Source organism: Silene latifolia, chromosome 4 (genome assembly GCF_048544455.1).
Source record: "Silene latifolia isolate original U9 population chromosome 4, ASM4854445v1, whole genome shotgun sequence".
Classification (NCBI taxonomy): domain Eukaryota; kingdom Viridiplantae; phylum Streptophyta; class Magnoliopsida; order Caryophyllales; family Caryophyllaceae; genus Silene; species Silene latifolia.
In genome coordinates, this window is record NC_133529.1 from 43,173,578 (window position 1) to 43,192,654 (window position 19,077).

The window sequence follows — 19,077 nt, forward strand, 5'->3', positions numbered from 1 at the left end:
AATTTTTCATACAACAACAACCACTACAACCACAACCTGCAAAAAAATACTTTCAGTATTTGGGTCCTTATCTCTCCAACCTATTTTTTTTTGGTGGAATGTAAAATTCTCATTAATAATTAGGATTTGAGGTACAAGACACCAACTTCAACATACAAGGTACAAACAAATTTAGTAGGCTAATACAGAATTAACCCATGCTAAATCTCTACTTCGGAAACTCTGAACTTTTAACACATTCATCCTATCCTTGACTCGTTCCGACTGCTCACAATACAATCGTCGGGATGTCGACGAGTTGCTCTACTCTACACTTGTTACGTGTTTCCCAGATCAGGTATATTAGGCTAGACAAAACAGCCATGATGATTTTCTTCTTCAGCAATGATTTGCAATGCCATTTCAGACTCCAGGTGATGATGTCTCTCCAACCTAAACCCATCTTTGAATCTTTCATACCATTAGTAAATACCCAATTTTTTTTCTTGATTGTAATGAGACAAAAATTCGGCAGCACTTCCTTACAGTTCTCCAAATACATTATTTAGAATGAATTCTCACTCTACATATGTATTCGGAGAACATTAAAGGAAATGTCAACCAAATTTTGTCTCATAACAATCAAGAAAAAAATTGAGTATTTACCACCTAAATGGCATAAAAGATTCAAAGACAGTCCCAAAACGGGGACTATTCAAGAATTACACCTAATGTGTAATCCCTGAACGGGTACTAGGTCAAAAATATATTAACAATCACAACACAAGCATAAGATGAATTAATATTTGTAAAAAAAATATACATGACACAAATGTACACAACTTATCAAAACAAACTTAATAATTACTAATAAATCTTATAAAACTAAGCAAAAGTAGAGTAAGCATCCTTAAATTGGTTTAAACATCATAAATTGTCTTTTAATTAAACTAAATCATTTTAATAATCCTAAACTTAATTAATTAAATTAAGCATTATAAAATTGATTTAAACATCCTAAATTGGCTTTTAACTAAATTAAACTACCCTAATAATCCTAAACATTCTAAATTAGATATTAATTAAACTAATTTATTTTACCAATCCTAAACTTAATTAAACTAAGTATTATAAAATTGATTTAAACATCCTAAATTGGCTTTTAACTAAATTTCACTATCCTAATAATACTAAACATCCTAAATTGGCTTTCAACTAAACTAAACAATCCTAATAATACTAAACATCCTAAATTGACTTTCAACTAAACTAAACAATCCTAATAATACTAAGCATCCTAAACTAATCATAATTAATTTAAACAATAACCATAAACCCTAATTAATCAAAATAGTAAAATAAATTAAACAAACCTTAAATTAATTAAGAGATGGAGACAAGGGAGAAGAGCGGCGGCGGCGGCGGCGAGGGAGCTCGGCGGCAGAAAAAAAAAAAGGGAAAGGGGAAAGGAAAAAAGGGAAAGGGGAAAGGGGAAAGGAGAAATAGGAGGAGTGATTTGGGGAGTAGGGTGGTGGTGGGAGTGGTGGTGGTGAGATTGAGGGAGACGGAGTTTTGGGTGATTTGGGGTAAATAATTGAAGAGTGATAATGAAGGGGGAGGAAGACGCCACGCTCGTATAAAGAAAACATGCGACGGACTTTCCGTCGCAAACATAAAATAATAATAAATCCTGCGACGGAATTTCCGTCGCAGACTTAAAATAATATTATTTTTCCAGCGTGTTAAGAGGTGTACAGCTGGACACTTTAAAATGTCTGCGACGGAAATTCCGTCGCACAAAAAATATTATTTTAATATAGCGACGGAATTTTCCGTCGCAGAATTTATTATTATTTTATTATCGCGACGGAAATTCCGTCGCAGACCTTCCCGCCATGTCAGAAAATTTAAATTTGGCGGTTTGGGAAAATAAGCTGCAACGGAAAGTCCGTCGCACAGCATGAGGTCCGTCGCAGTGTCCGTCGCAGGTTTAAATTTGCTACGGATTAATATTCCGTCGCAGTGTGTCCGTCGCATCGAAACATTTTTTTTGTAGTGACCATTTACCTGAATTCTCTAAGCTTACCCAACAATTGCAATATTCCAAAAGTCCAAGGCAAGCTTCTATAAATTAAGGCAAGGCAGAGGAAAGAATAAGACACGAAGGATAAGTCGGAAAGATGATTCCCAACCAAGAACAAAGAGTGTTTTAGAAAAGTAACAAAGAATAATACCTTTTATTTTAGCAAATCCCCATGTCAAATATAATGAAAATTATTCCTCTAAATTTAAGATGGTTTCATCGTAAACAAGACTATATCCATCCAAGATCAAGTCCAACTACCGAGTACACAACCTATGAAAAGATCTAGGTTCGAGTATTCCCAAAATATTTCTCACAAAGATTTTCAGGCTCACCCCAAAACCGAAGTAATCAATCCACCTAAAGGTAAAGTAGGGCATGGTACTGAAAAGATGTAGAAAGAATGTGATCGAACCAATAAAGAAAAGCCGAAAGAAGAATTCTTAAACATAGAGTTCAAATGTCCTTGACTAGAAGAAATAAGAGTACGATCCATAGCAAAGAAAAGGAATGGAATGATGAAGATATCAAAATTAAAAGAATAAAGCGAGCAGTACCAAGAACGGTTAGAAAATACGAGGAAATAGAAGTGCCCCTTCTTTTAGTCTAACAAATCGTCATACAGTACAACGACCACTTTCTCTCTTTTTCTTCACACGTCGACAATCTGGTAGTCGATTACAAGTTGTATATAAACCTTCCACCAAAACCAACAAACAGATTAGTACTTAACAAGTAGCAAACACACACAGACTATCAAATTTGGTCCTTATTTCTACCCACTCTCACCTATTCTAGGTCAATTTCATTGGGGTTACACGAATGTGCGTTGGGAGCGTTATGCTCTGATACGAACTGTGAACCCCCGTGGTTATACAAAAGAATAAATATATAATTAACAACGGAAAATACGTAAAATTTTAAAACTTTGAGGTATGGCCGTGGAGTTCACTGAAAACCTTTGAAAACTATTTAACCTAATTACTACTTTTACAAAATAAAAACATAATACGAATAGAAATATGAATAAAAACATAATACGAATAGAAATATGCAAGGGATCTCGGATCCCTCCAAATTTAAGAAATGCAATATCGAATGATAATTAAAAGGATGTATCGTTACCTCAACAACGCTCGCTAGCCACTCGTCTTGTAACCTCAGCATATAAAACCGCGTATAACACCGACATGTCACCTGTCATTCATAAAAATGAATGCCACGGTCAGTAAGGAGTAATTCGGGTGTCTTACCAGCCGTATTACAATGTAATAACGTAAGTACAACACAAAATCCATTAGTTTATCAAACATACAACATAGAAAAGATAAATAAATCATGTGATAACGGAACTTACACCTTTCAAAACGTGTCTCACTTTACTACGACCAAACACGACATCGTAGTAAAAGAAGCACGAGGACAACCCATGACCAAAATGACGTACTGACGTACTGGACTGCCGTCAATGTACAAATGCTAAATCAACCATAAAGAGTAAACCACGATCTCCTGGTAGGACAGCTAAATAGCATCACGCTCTCGGGATACAACACATACCCCGTTAAACTTCGGACTACAACATATAGCCGATATAAGCAAATTCTAGCTTAAGTACAAGACGCCTTTTCAGAACCCGACACTATACTCTCGGAATACAACACGCATCCGATTCAACGGCTACGGTAACTTCCCGTAACCCCGAGACTCGTAACCGGGCTACACCACATAACCACGGCCGCGTAACTTCAATCCGGCCACCTAATCCACGACACATGAACTATGATCCGAATTGAAACGATCGTGACAAATGAGATTGATTAGTACTAGTATAGAATGACAAACACACTTAGACTCAGTGTACTTACATATCTAGCATGGACTAACCATACAATCCAAAGGTGGAAACAACCACGAAATACGGGAATGGGAATAAACACACTTAAATATGAAAATACCACCATGTATCGCCGACCAATCTATCTAGCATCTCGCACTGTTCCAACATAATTAAAGTACATATACGGCCCATAATGCTTACTGTCTCACCTGCAACACAGTACAAATATAGCAAGACAATTCCATAAAATAATATACCATTTTCTTTTATCAAAACCGCATCCAAAACAATCCTTACCTGCCAGTATACGCCGTCTCAACTATACAATACTCTAACTAGTATCCGACAATCTCTATATGTAAATATAAACCGTCTCAACTATACAACGGACTAACTATTATCCAAAAACGATCCTTACACGCCAGTACACACCGTCTTAAATATACCACAACTAAACAAGATCCCAAATAGCATCCCAAAACAATCCCTACATGTCAGTATACACCGTCTCAACTATAAAAGACAACAATTAGCACCCAAAACAATCCATACATGTCAGCATACACCGTCTTAAATATACCTCTTACTAGCTAGCATCCCAAATGATCCCTATAGGTCAGTATACACCGTCTCAATCATCTCCACATATCAGTATACACCGTCTCAACTATACAACTGACTAATTAACATCCATAAGGATCCCTATATATAATTATACACCGTCTCAATTATAAAATAGACTAACCAGCATTCGAAATAAACATATTTTACAAGTAATATCGAGTAACCCGTCATCGTTACCTTTTTCCGATCGAACTAGTCCTTCATGACTAACAAATCTTATACGAGACTGTCTATCTTAGCATCTACAACCGTCTTATAATAAATAAAGCAGAAAGTATAAATTGGGTTTGTAAAAATACATGACGAAAATGAATTTTACTTACAACGGATTGACAGGAACGATGAAAGCAGCACTATGGAACGGAAATCATTGATAACGAATGACAAACGGAGTGGCAGAATCAATTTAAAATTTTAAAAAAAAATGAAACAGAACGAAAAAGAAGAAAAAGGAAGGGAGAAGAAGGAATGATGCGTGAGAAATGAGGGAGCAGTATGTTTCTTCATCGTTAAGAAATTTCGCTAGTTTTTAAAACCGTCTCGAGTTAAATAAAACCGATTTAAGAGAGAGTCCCAAAAATGAAAAGAAATTAATAATAAAGAAATTTAATGAGTGAAAATAAAACAAGCTCGGCTAGTTAACGGAATTAATACGAAATCATTTCGAATCAGACTTAGTAGCGATTTTTACTGAATTAGCGAATTTTAAAGATTTTTGCTAATTTAACAGACAAACTCTAAATAGCTAACTGAACGATTCTTCTCAGATCCGTCCGGAGCCCACTTAGCTTGACTTCGATAAAACGGACTCGAGAAAGAAACAAAAATTATTAAATAAATAAATAAAAAGTCAGCTAGTTGACTTTTAAAAGAACTTATTAACGATTATTAAATTTAACGAAAAAATTATAATGAAATTAATTAATTAACCGAGAAAATAAATATATAAATCGTTAACCAACGTAATTAAATACCAAGTAGCAATTAAAATAGTTTATCCAACTTAATAAAATACGGGGTGTTACACATAGTCCCATGTACAAAAAGACATTTTGTGATGACACCCGTAGACGAAATGAGAGCTACGTAATTATGTTTTAGCAACAACAACAACAACAACAACAACAACATCAGAGCCTTAATCCCAAAATGATTTGGGGTCGGCTGACATAAATCATCCTTTCGAACCGTCCATGGGTGAACACACGCCTCAAAATGCGAATAAAAAAAGGGAAAATGATAAACAAAAAGGTTGAACGAAAATGTAATGGAAAGTCAAGGTAAACTTAGGGGTTTTAAAATCGAATTCCGGATTTCTTTCATAAAAACTTAAAATTTAAATCGAGAGAAAATATTACAACGATTTTTAAAAACCGAAATAGAATTAAGGATCCGGAATGAACCAAGTAAAATCTATAAGAAAGTGGTTGGTAAAAAAGTGTAATAAAGGAGAGAAGAATAAATAATTTAATTTCTTTAAATTTAAATAAAAAAACACTAAATATGACAAAAAAAAACATCAAATACAAATTCCGATTCATGTCCATAAAATGTGACTAAGGTGCTGTTTGGCCAAGCTTAAAAAGTGCTTTTGTAATTGAAAAAGTAGTAGCTTGGTCAAACATGATAAATTAGAGAGTTTTAAAAGTGCTTTTGAGAAGTCAAAAATTGATTATTCACCCCCAAAAGGAGAAGTAGATATTTACTACTTCTACTTCTACTTTTTATATAAAGAACCAAATAAGCAAACAAAAGTTGTATTAAAGTAGTTAGGCCAAACATATAAATTTTGTGAGAAACCGCTTTTACAAAAGGATGGCCAAACAACTAAAACTTTTCCGAAAAGTAACTTGTGAATAAACTCATTTTAAAAACGAAAAGCTATTTTCCATAAGCAAGGCCAAACAGCACCTAAGTTTTTATGCTGGCTGCCAGAGAGACCTACCGCAACCCTCCTCCTTTATCCGGGCTTGGGACCGACAGTAAATGCCCGAAAACACTCACAGGCGGAGTTATGTTTTAGCTATTGCGATTAATCATATTCATATGTACAAAAGAAGGAAGGAAACATTCCAATTTGGGTAAAGCACATGGCTCCAGCCAAACAATTTTTTTCCCGCAGTACTTTGATTGCTTCTCTCTTTGTGGAAGATTTAGGTGTTCCTATACACTGGGCAACCTTGTTTGACGTTGTTCTTATTGATGCTTGCCATCACTTTTCTTTTTACCTTTTCTGCTTAGTGTCTAGCATATAACTCTCCCCTCATATAATTCTTCTCTTTCATCAAGAGTTCTGAAATTATTTCTCTCAGGAACATATTGAAATTGATTGTATAGGAGAGCTTGATTGGTTTCAATACTTCAAATAATCTGTCTGTTTTCACTGATAATTTGATTAATTAATGTGATTGTGCAGTCACTTGTATCTACTCAAGCACGACTGGTGATTACTTCGTCAGAAAGTGACTCTTCTGCAAAGGCAGTACTCTCCTCTGATGCCATTTGCATGGACGTGCCTACCGATGATATTCGAATTGGTGATAGTGTGCTGGTTTTACCTGGAGAAACGATACCTGTGGATGTAAGTACATTCTTTATTAATATTGCTCTATGTTCATTTCTTATATGCACTGGGTGAGATGAATTCAACAGGTTTTACTAGGCTGCAAGAAATGCACATGCATGGAAAGCAAAAAACTAATTACACATGTAGTAATGTTTATCTAAGTATTCGTGGGATACAGGGCATGGTTATTGCTGGCAGAAGTGTTGTGGACGAATCGATGCTGACTGGGGAATCTCTTCCTGTTTTCAAGGAGGAAGGGCTTTCAGTATCAGCTGGAACAATAAACTGGGTATACTTTCTTTCTTTTTGTCGTGTAGAACTTTTTTGGCGATATCTTGTGAAAATCATGAATGCTATACTGCTAGTTTGTTACACTAACATATACGGAGTATCTATAATTCTACCCTAGCACTTCAGAAGCTATAACATCCATAGTTGCATAGGCACGGCAGTCGCAGGTTACATCCCGCATCTTTTTTTCTAATATATGCAAAAGGCTTTCCACTGCCTCCTTTTGTGTACTATCCTTTAAAGCCATAGATATTGATGGAGATAATCGTATACTTTAAGAAACCCATATATAACATGCATTTTTTCTTTCACTTTATGTACTGTTTATTTTCTTTATTTCTCCATCTTTTTCCTTGCTTTTTTTTTAAAAAAAAAAAATTTAAAATTTAAATTTTAACCTCTCTGATTCTCTGTAAAAGATTTGGGTGAGCACATTCTACAATAGTATAGGGAGTGCAAGGTCCACTCTTCACCTCACAAACTGAAAAAGTTTAAAATATTGATGAGGACGGACTAAAATGAAACATATAATCTACTAGTCGGAACATTACCAATTTTATCTGAGCCACTTCATTGGTCCAAGTAGAATCATAATTCTTATAACATTAGGTTGTCGTATGTCACACTCAGCATGCCGCATTTAATAATACAATGCAACTACATTACCCCAACTCATCAAAGGCTCCCGCCGTACACACAACCTTACCATTACGGTGTAACTGAGAGGGGTATTTTCTGGATGACCCATAGGGCCATAGTGAAGATTGCATTGAGAAGCGTTAACTGCTGCTACTTTACGATCTAACAATATATGAAACACATACTTTAGTGAGTAGTTTTCTTTATTCCATCATGCTACAAAGCCGGCAATAGTGAATCTTTCGCTTTAATGGAAATGGAAATTCATACATATACGTATTATAATGTGAAAACTGATTGTAGACAAGTTAAGCTTCTTTTGATTAACACCTTACAGTATTCAGTTCTCACGGAGTTTTCACACAATATAATTGATTGTTCAGCTAACCTATCGTTTCTCTGTTTCTCAAAGCTTGCTATTAGAAATGAATCATTTAGCTATATCTTTTCTTATTACAGGATGGTCCTTTGAGAATTGAAGCTACTTCCACTGGCTCCAATTCTACTATATCCAAGATTGTTAACATGGTAAGATCTAATCCATGCGCATTGAACCTTTGGCCACAGCAATGTTCTGCTGCCCATTTATGAAGGCATCTGGAAATTAAAACTGATAGCATCCAAAGTTCACTGTATTACATTACATTATGTTACTTTATCACTGGCATTAGCTCAATATTTATCACTCCGTACCTGCGATAGGAACATTAGCTGGTTTATGCTACCTAAAAATTCCCAAGTGTTACTTTGTAAACATTTGTCTCTATGGACCCTACTCTTGCACATTTTAGTGATTGCATCCTGATTTGGCAAATATGGTGCATACATGTGTGTTATTTAACAGTTGTAATCTACAATGAAGACCTCACTGTACACATATTTTAAGTTTTGTCCAAATTATCATGGCCTAATAATTTAATTCAACGAGTGCCTTGAAGGCTTAAACTTGAGCAGTTATAATTTAGAAATATTGAAAAAAGTGCAAAATGTTGTGTGTGTAACCTTTGATTTTTTATTTTCTGAAGCAGGGAAGCTGCTTTTGACCTATACTTGATTCTGTATTTGCAGGTTGAAGATGCGCAGAGTAATGAAGCTCCAATACAGAGGCTTGCAGATTCAATTGCTGGACCGTTTGTTTATAGTGTGATGGCACTGTCTTTGGCAACATTTACTTTCTGGTATCCTTAAACTTCCTTTAGTAGTTCTTCGTCACATGATAATTGTTATACCTGTATTTTGTTGTGGCACATTGAACATGATAGTTGTTCCTGATTCCTGAACTAAATAAATGACCTGTGATATTTTTGACCGCTTTGCTAAATAAAAATTAAAGTTGTACGGAATTTTTAAGATGTAAATATTCTCAAATTCTGATCTTATAGGACACTCTTTCTTCTACGAAGGTTCTGTATGACAGCCATGTTTAAATTTTGAACTTAAAAGAAAATTCCACCATTCTGCTCTTGATCAGAGTCAGTGTTTTGACATTCGAGGCTAAGACAAATATCTGTATATCCTAGCTCCTACAGCTTCTTAGTGTTTGGAGGTTAAATTTATCCATGGCTATTGGCTGCATAACTTCATGAGGATGTTGGCTTTTTTTTTTTGTCTTTGTGTTTTTTTCTTGGTGATTCAGGTAGTATTATTATCCATGTTTATGATGCCCTTTCTATAAGGGCATTGTACAGCTTCATATTTGCTCCACCATTGCCATGGTTGTCTATCCGCATTGTTAATTATGTACTTGGTCTATGCATTGATCATTTACAGAAAACCTAAGGAATGATGTTGATTGGTAATTTTAATGTCACAATGATGATGCTTTCTATGTATTCTAGTTTTTGTTTTAATTAAGATATAAGAGGTCACCTATTGTATTGTTCTGAACAAACTTGACTTAATTTTTAGTAATTTTTTTGTGCTTGTAGGATTACAGCTGGTGCAAAAATATTCCCTGATGTTTTGCTCAATGACATTGCTGGTCCTGATGGTAGTCCTTTGATCTTGAGTTTGAAGTTAGCCGTGGATGTTTTGGTGAGTTATAACTTATAACAATGAATCAAACCCTTTCAAACATAATCGTCATTCACTGGGAAACATCTTGTTGGTCTAACATACAGACTCTATCGCTCTCAGGTAGTCTCCTGCCCCTGTGCGTTGGGACTCGCCACACCCACGGCAATTCTTGTTGGCACTTCTCTGGGTACCTAGCCCTCTGCTGTGGTCTATTTATTTTATGTGATTCTTTACACTTTAAGTCACATTTATCTCTGGTTACTGACATTTTACTTGGGTTCGATTCCTTAATTGTCAGGAGCGAGACAGGGACTTCTTTTGAGAGGAGGAGATGTGCTGGAGCGCCTGGCTAGCATAGACTATATAGCTTTTGACAAGGTGAGTAGATATGCATGCACTTTTAATTTATGTTGTTGCTGAATTGTAAGATTTGTTTTGAGAGTTGAAATATCCAACTTATCAGTTTGGCTGTCTATATCTTAGGAAAGCATTCTTCTAAGTCTGAGTTTCCCCCATTTGTCAGACAGGAACCCTCACAGAAGGAAAACCAACTGTTTCTGCTGTGGCTTCTTTTGCTTATGATACTTCAGAAATCCTCCAGCTTGCTGCTGCTGTGGAGAAAACAACATCACACCCATTAGCAAATGCTATTGTGAATAAAGCAGAGTCATGTAGTTTGCAAATTCCAGGCACAAAGGGACAGTTGACGGAGCCAGGTTTTGGATCCTTAGCTGAAGTAGATGGGCGTTTGGTTGCAGTTGGTGCTTTGGAATGGGTTAATGGACGCTTTGAAAGAAAGATAAACCCGTCAGATATAACATGTCTGCAGCATACTTTGATGAATAAATCAGCTAAACCAACTTCATCATTAGATAAATCAGAAACAATGGTTTATGTTGGACGGGAAGGTGAGGGTGTCATTGGTGCCATTTTAATCTCTGATACGTTGAGGCATGATGCCGAGGTTACCGTCGCAAGGTAATCGGTGGTTTGTTTTGTTCATGTTTTCATTTCCAATAAAGTCAAGGACTCACTGATCTTGGGTTTGTGATTATGGTGGAATAAATCATACTTCGTACAGCTTTCATATACTGGTCGCATCTCCTTTTATTTTGAACTAGTAGTCATGCGACGCAATGTTTGGTTATGGGTTATCTAGAAACTACCTCTATGTGCTCTTAACACGAGGGTAAGGTTTCGTACGTTAAACCTCCCTTACCCCGCAGTTTGCAGGAGCCCTTAGGCACTGTGGTAACTTATGTGATTTTATGTCTTACCCTTTTGAATAATGCAGTGCGTTTTTGTTTGTTCAAGACAATTTAATATGTTTTACAGTACTGATTTATCAGAACAGCACCGCTTTCATCAATAGTGTAACTATAGTTGAGTGCCCTGGTTAACCTGTATTTGTCGTTCACTGACTTCTGAAATTAAAACTTCGCAAAACAAAGTCATCCCAGGAGAGGCGAAAAATAAAAACTCTTAATTCACTCACTTCAAGAGTAGAATCCGCAATGCTAATTAAGCAACTCTAATTAAGTTTTAATGGCTCTTTTCTCAAATACTCCGTATCTAGTAGGTATACCGTCTCCTGTATTGTATTGGCAAATCGTCAGAGCTCTGATAAACATGTGCTGACTTTTTTACCTTTTTTTGTTTTTCTGCTGTAGATTACTCAAGTTCAAGAATTAAGATTTTACTCAGCGTATTAATTCTCCTCTTATTCTGTAGGCTAAAGGAATTAGGAATCAAAACAGTTCTCTTATCAGGTGACAGAGAAGAGGCAGTTGCGAGTATTGCAAACATTGTTGGAATAAATACCAAATCTGTGCAGGCATCCCTGACTCCACAGAAGAAAGCTCAATATATCTCTGATGTGCAAGCGTCTGGGCATCGTATTGCTATGGTAACGTACAACCTCCACGTGTATGTATATGCTATATTTTATTAGCGCACCACTTCTCAGCGAGCTCCACTGAGCTTAGTATGTTGTTGAGCCAATGCTTAAATCCTATGGTGCTTCTCGAGTTCTGCTGCATAAATACTCTCAGCTATCATAGTAGCACTATCTATAAATGTATGTTGCCTTACCTCTGTGTTAGCAACACAAAGAGGCTGTTTTCGAATGACCCATACATGTCATAATGAATGACTGCTACTTCACAACAAATAATAATGCAGCCAGTTTTGTTTCTCTACTTTATTTAATCACACTGCGGGAGCGAAGAATACTGAGTCTTTGACTCTAATGAAAATGGAAACAATTATAGCACTGTCTATATCCTTCATAAATACTGGGTTCCATGCAGGTTGGTGATGGGATAAACGATGCTCCTTCTTTGGCCCTTGCAGATGTTGGGATCGCTTTAAAAACTGGGACTCAAGAAAATGCTGCCTCTGATGCTGCTTCGATCGTACTTCTTGGGAACCGACTTTCACAGGTCAAATTGTACTATCATATCATATTTTTTTTAAATGTAACATATTCAAATTTCAAGTCCATTGTCGCTGAGTGTGCGAAAACTGTCTGTTTGATATTTTTTTGTCTTAAATATTCTTCTGTTTTCTTAAGAATCAAGAACTTGTATGTGGTTTCTGCTTTCTTCACCCATGTTACAGTTTCTTCTTCTGCCTCATTGTTACTTTTGCTAGGTGTTACTGTGCCAAAATCCTCTCACGTAATCTGACTGTTGTTAAATTCCACGAATGGACTTGGGACACACCTGTAAGAAGAAGAGAGGGTCCACTTCATGAGTCCAAAGGAGGTTCCATCCCGAAACCGATTGGCTATGGGTGGAATAGCTTCTTAATTTATAAGTGATCAACTCTCTTATCTTTTTCCCATGTTAGGACACTCACATGTGACACTTGTGTGAATTGGAGCTTTCTTCACAGATATTCTTCTGCCTATTAAGTGTATTTCTTTTAGTTTAATCAATTGCAGTTTTATGTCGTGATTAATTCGTGTTAAGAAATATAACTTGGAACTCCTCGAGTTTGCTGTTCAGAAGCTTCCCAACCCTTACTAGATGGTAGATAAGTGAAGGAATCCAAACATACAATGCACTTCGTAATTTTAACTTCTGTGACAAGTTCTGTGATATTTGCTTTCTAGGAAGATATTTTGTATCCTTTTTTACTGGACCGTAATCTGATCAGGTAGTAGAGGCGGTTGATTTGGCACGATCAACTATGGGAAAAGTGCATCAGAATTTACTATGGGCAGTCGCGTATAATGTCATTACAATCCCTGTAGCTGCTGGTGTACTGCTTCCTCAATTCGATTTTGCCATGACGCCTTCTTTATCAGGTAAAATATCTCTCAAGAATATATCACTCTTGCTTTTTGTGCATATCTGTGGCTGTTAGACCAAAACTATTCTTTTTTTCATATATGCAAGTGAATTATTGTCATTTCCGTCAGTGAATTCTCAGTAAGATTTTCAATGAAATTTACTATAAACTACATTTGGAGTTCATTCTGAAATATTGCTGGAAGTACCTACGGAATGCCTAATCGGCTATTCTCCTGTATCAGGGAGGTCAGTGACTAAGCCACTCTTTTATGTTGTGAATATCAGGTGGTCTGATGGCTTTAAGTTCAATATTTGTCGTCACCAACTCGCTTCTACTACAACTCCATGGTTCAAACAAAGACAAGAAAGAGAAAACACCACAAAGGAACATAAGTACAAGCTTGAACTTGTAGGCTTGCCTGTTTCTATGTAGAAATTAAAACTTTTCTGCACCTACCAATTACATTAAGGCCTCAAACGCTTGCGATTTTTAATATAGAGAATATACTAATTGTGCAATAATTACTCGTTGAAGAGTTTAGGATTCTAAGTACCTAAGAGGGGGGGTGAATTAGGTACTATTTTAATATTTCAACTTAATCTTTATTGTTTAAAGGTAAGTTGATTAATAATATGAAGAGCAAATGGATACATCAAATAAATTGGATGATTAAATGTGTATCACGAAAGCCAAAGAAGATTAATGAAGTTTGGGAGTGACAGTTGTTCTAACTGTTACTTGATTGTCTTAGCTAGTGAAGTAAGAGCTACAGACCACAAGTATTCGGGACTATTGCTAGCAAAACCATAAATGAAGAACTAATAAGTAAATTGCAGCGGAATTAAAAGCGAAAAGAGATTAACACAACAGTTTTTGAATTGGTTCGGCCAACACTTTAAAGGCCTACGTCCAATCTTCTTTTATTAATAAGTGAAACGATCTACTCCGACTACTTAAGACACTTACAATAAAAAGACCAACAACCTACTCTGGTTTGCGACACGAGTTTTAAGTCTACTCCGTCTAGGAACTCGACACTCTAAGTAGAATGTTTACAAGACCAAGTTTCCTCAAACTGATTCTTTGAAAGAATTGAGAAAGACAACTTATTGGTACAAACGATTCTAGATGAGAGAGTACAATACTATGAAACAACAGTGGTGATGACTGTGACTCTTGAAGACTTAGAAAATTTTTGCAAAGAGAAAAGCTTTGAGTTCTTAAAACTAATTTTGGAAAACACTTTGGTTTCTCAAGTAAAAGTCTTACTTTGAAAGTGAAGGAAGGTGTTCCTTTTGTAAAGGAAAAACAAGAGGAAGCAAGTTAGGGTTTTAAGTTAAGACTTTTGGTCATGTGACAAAAAGTATTGACCTTCCCAAACTAGCACCTTAAGAATCACAAAGGAGAAAAGAAGGCTTGTAAGCAACCTTAAAAGGTCTTTGTATTTTTCAGAAACAAAGTGAAGAGGCCATACACAAGAGGACAACTTTTGAGCATATGAGAAAATGGCCAAGCTTTGTTTCACAAAATCCAAAGGAGAGTTTTAGCATAAATGAGGAAAACTTTTGAAGTGTAAATTACAATATCTTTTCAAAGACCATCTCTTCATATTTTGCAAAACATTTATATGAAAACCTTATTTGAAAAATGATGCGTGAAACTGCCATTTTAAATAAAAGAAAGGATTTCAAAATTAGAGTATTTCTTCAAGAGTTACCGTTCAAAGTGACAGTCAAGCGTACTGTTACTTGTGAGTGTAACAGTAGGCTTGATTGTTGCTATTGCACATATTCTACGATTCATCTTTACAATGGTTGACATATACGACTCTAAATCTTGGGTAGCAAACATTCGAATATTCTTGATTAAGACTTGTAATTGATCGATTAATCCTGAAATGGGAAACTAAGAAAACACAAGTTAAATGGGCATGTCATCATCAATTTAGAGAACCCAACAAATTCCCCCTTTGATGATGACAAGCCCCCCAAAAAACGAATGTAAATCTTAACCCATATTCCCCCTTTCATATTCAGTCAATGGGCATCATTGGAGAGCATAGATGGGGGACAAGTTACCCTTACAAGGCAAAGACTTAAAGCAAGATAGACTAAACATAGTTAAGAGACCACAAAGCAAGGATTAATCAAGTAATATAGGGATAGACAAGGGTTAGTCAATTTACTTAAAAAGCAAGAACATGAGTTTTACCTTTTCCCCCTCTTGACATCGTCAAAAGGGCAAGTATGCTACCATCAGTCAAGAGCAATCACGCATTAGAAGACACGGAAAGATACGCATAAACGTGACAAGATAACAAGGTCAACACAAACTTAGGTTTAAACATAGTTCAAACAAAGTTCACCAAGGCTAAAACAAGTTTAAGATTACACCACCAAATTTAGATAAGATTGAAGGGCGAGGGGTAAAAGCAAAAGGACAAAATAGGAAGGTTATAGGGCAAGGTAGGCTTTAAGGTGAGGAAGCTTGATCATCATTCGAGTCCCCATCCAAAGGATCATCATCCATAGGGCTCGAGTCCCTTCCATCACCTCCACCAACTTTAGCTTGAACAAGGCTTGAAATAATATCCACTTCACCGCGCATTGTGTCAACGGTGGACACGAGATTCTTAAGAACAACCCCCTTTTGTTCAACATCAGCCTTCAACCACTCACTTAAATCAGCAATAGCTTGAAGAACGGCCCCCCATGTTGACATTAGAGCCCTCTCCCATCCCTTTACTAGTCGACCCAACCGTAAGGACCGGTTTAGAATTCATGGCATTGAGCTAATCATCCTCAATCCTCATCAACATTTTCCCCATTTGACCATTACTCATGGTGTCAAACAAATCAAAAGACCCGACACTTGTCAACAGTAAAACGCCGTGAGCTCGAAGGACAATGGACACCCACATCCCATAAGGCAAATGAATAACACTCGTGTTATTAAGGTCGCGGAGTTTGGCAGTTATGAGAGCGAAGCGTTTAAACATAAGCCCGACAAGATTGACCTTTTTGTGGGTTGCAATGTGATAGATAAGGTATTGATGATATATGAAAAGTTTGAAACAGTCACCCGAGGGATATAAGGACCGACACAACATGTTAAAGATGATACGAAGTGGAGGGGGTATTGTTAGGATCCCTGACCCTCATTAGACTTTTCTAATATTACCTAAAATTACTTGTTAATTTTATTAGGTGGTGTTTAAGATACATGCATGGAAGTGATAAGTGATAGCGGGGTAGAGGTCGTCGTACCCGATCAAACAATTTAACTCAACTAGTAAGGGTAGTCGAGGTCGAACCACAAGGAGATCAAGTTTGAGTACTATTTTTGTCTTAGATTACAAGCTAGCTACGCGGATCATGAGATTGATTGATATTAAACTAATTAACTAAATTAAACTAACTAAGACTACTAAACTAAATAAACAAGTAATGAAATAAAGATTTAAGTAATAAGGAAAGTCTAGGGTCCGATTTATCCACTAACATGCTCATCTACCATCATAAATCCCGTTAATTAATCGTTAGGGTAATAGTCAGGGGGAAAACGCCTCTAATTCGCCTATTAACTCCCTGCCGGGCCCATAATAGGACACTAGTAGTATCGACTCAACTCCCTCCCGGGCTCATGACTCGATTTCCCCAACTCAAATATTGGTCAAGGTCATTAAGACTACGATAGATTCCCGGTCATCCCACTCCCTCTCCCAAGGGTCGATTTCAAACCAAAAATTAAAGGCACCCTCCTTAAGTTCTCCCTCCCGGGTTCAACTCGAGTTGGCAACAAGTTTAAGTGAGGTGAGCCGACTCCCAACCTAGCCAACTCCCGTTGACGGTCAAGGGTCAAAAGTCAACAACAATCCCAAATAAAACATTACAAGTCAAATCGTTTAATTAACCCAAACTAATTACCCAACAACTAATCAAAATGGGATTTAATTATGTAAACTTGGCATGTTAGGGATTAATCAAACCCTAGTGAAAATACTACTCACTAAACATACTTAAACTAACACAAGACATATTTATAATTACTTAAACATGATATTAAACAAAGTAAAGTGATAAAGATTGAAACTTTAACAACTAATCTCAAGACTAAACATGAATAAATTAACACTAATCATGGTAAGGGTAATAAAGACTACAACTTGACTAATTAAAGTGACTAAATTAATTAAAACACAATAATAATAGAAATGACAATGAAAAAGAGAAGGGGGAGAAATAATTCATACCAACTTGAAGGAAATTGCATAAGAAAGCTAGGAAATTGTCTTACAAACCCAAAAGATTGAATCTTGGAGTATAATTAATCTAATCTAAACTAATTTTAGGGAAGAAATTTGGGAGAAAAATAAGACTAGAACCCTAGTTAATTTCTGAAAAATGGGGCTCTATCTCCAATTTGCGGTATTCTCTCTATTTTATATGAGAGGATAAGTAATGGCAATCTTATAATTTTTGTGGCCAATTTATGAAATAACAAATAAGACAAAAATAAAGAAATAATACAAAAGGCAAAATATAGCTTTTCTTCAGCAGTTTCACGTGACAAACAAATGGTCAAAAATAATGACCAAATTCAATCTTCAACGCAAGCTATTAGAATTTCACTCGGTCAAAACATCCCAACACCCGACCGGGCATAACTTCACCCGGCCGGGCATCATTTTGCCCCTCGGCTGCACGATTCACCCGATTGCTACAATAATAAGAGCTGACTTCGTGGCTGTTGATGTGAGCTCGTGTGAAGCTTGGCTGCTGCTGGCTGAACAAGAGGTCGCCGCATCTAGTTTTAGTGTTTCGAATCGGGTTTCAATTCCCACAAGCAGAAGCTAGAGAGGTGCGGTTGCGAATTGGACTGAGCAGCTGCGGCGGTCTGATGGCACGAGTCAAGTCGGCTGAGGCTGAAGAAGACGGGTGGTTGTGAATTATCGACCATGGTGATCGAATTTGGTGATTGAATTGATGAAGAAGAAGGGGTTAGGTGACGGAAAAGGTGGTTGGATTGGTGATGAATGGTTGAATTGGGTTCATGGAATGATGGTGAAGTGTTTATTGAATGGAGGGTGAAGGAGATGATATGGTTATGGTAAATGGAGGGAGCTTGGCTATTAAATGGAGATTGTGCCATTGTTTATTGAAAACCAACGAATGAACTGGGAAGCAGGGGTCATTGACTTCAACAGAACATTGGTCAACATGGATTTGTGACCCGTCTAATCTTCCACCATTTGACTCCGTCTTGACACGTCTTATTTTCGTCTCGTTATTCCTCCTTACCTACACATTATTATAATAAAGTAATACTAATACTAATATTAAACAAGAATCCGACTAATTATTAATTCTAGCTAAAACGACTAATTATTACAAATTATTAATTAAATGAGCTATTTAATCATTTAAGAATGCAAAATCGAATCGGAATAAGGTATAAATGAGGGGTAAAACGCGACTAAAATCCTAGTTATCAAATCTCCCCACACTTAAACCTTACTCGTCCTCGAGTAAGCTCATTAATTAAACTAAGACCCTTAATATAAAAGACTATCTACGCTACTAATATCCGATGAAAGGCAATTAACGGGCCTTCTCCGTCTCTTTAACTCGCAATGAAACACAATGAGGTATGTGCTTCCTTGCAAGGCAAGTGGGGGCTTGCGGAAAAATTCGACACATCCATCATTTAAGCATAAGTCAACAAATAAGATGCATCACAAAA

The 19,077-nt window shown here is 36.5% G+C and overlaps 1 protein-coding gene across 3 annotated transcripts in view; it reads left to right on the forward strand.

Moving 5' to 3' along the window:
- LOC141653474 (copper-transporting ATPase PAA2, chloroplastic) overlaps positions 1 to 13,996 on the forward strand; it is a 30,005-nt gene extending 16,009 nt beyond the window's left edge. For all 3 annotated transcript variants that reach the window (XM_074461248.1, XM_074461249.1, XM_074461250.1), the window contains 12 exons: positions 6,943 to 7,107; positions 7,271 to 7,381; positions 8,482 to 8,550; positions 9,091 to 9,200; positions 9,951 to 10,056; positions 10,159 to 10,225; positions 10,337 to 10,416; positions 10,562 to 11,016; positions 11,770 to 11,944; positions 12,348 to 12,479; positions 13,198 to 13,348; positions 13,620 to 13,996. In XM_074461248.1, coding sequence (XP_074317349.1) covers positions 6,943 to 7,107; positions 7,271 to 7,381; positions 8,482 to 8,550; positions 9,091 to 9,200; positions 9,951 to 10,056; positions 10,159 to 10,225; positions 10,337 to 10,416; positions 10,562 to 11,016; positions 11,770 to 11,944; positions 12,348 to 12,479; positions 13,198 to 13,348; positions 13,620 to 13,747 — 1,749 coding nt within the window. In that variant the 3' untranslated portion in view covers positions 13,748 to 13,996. The remainder of the gene's footprint in view (positions 1 to 6,942; positions 7,108 to 7,270; positions 7,382 to 8,481; positions 8,551 to 9,090; positions 9,201 to 9,950; positions 10,057 to 10,158; positions 10,226 to 10,336; positions 10,417 to 10,561; positions 11,017 to 11,769; positions 11,945 to 12,347; positions 12,480 to 13,197; positions 13,349 to 13,619) is intronic.
- Positions 13,997 to 19,077: the final 5,081 nt, after the last annotated feature.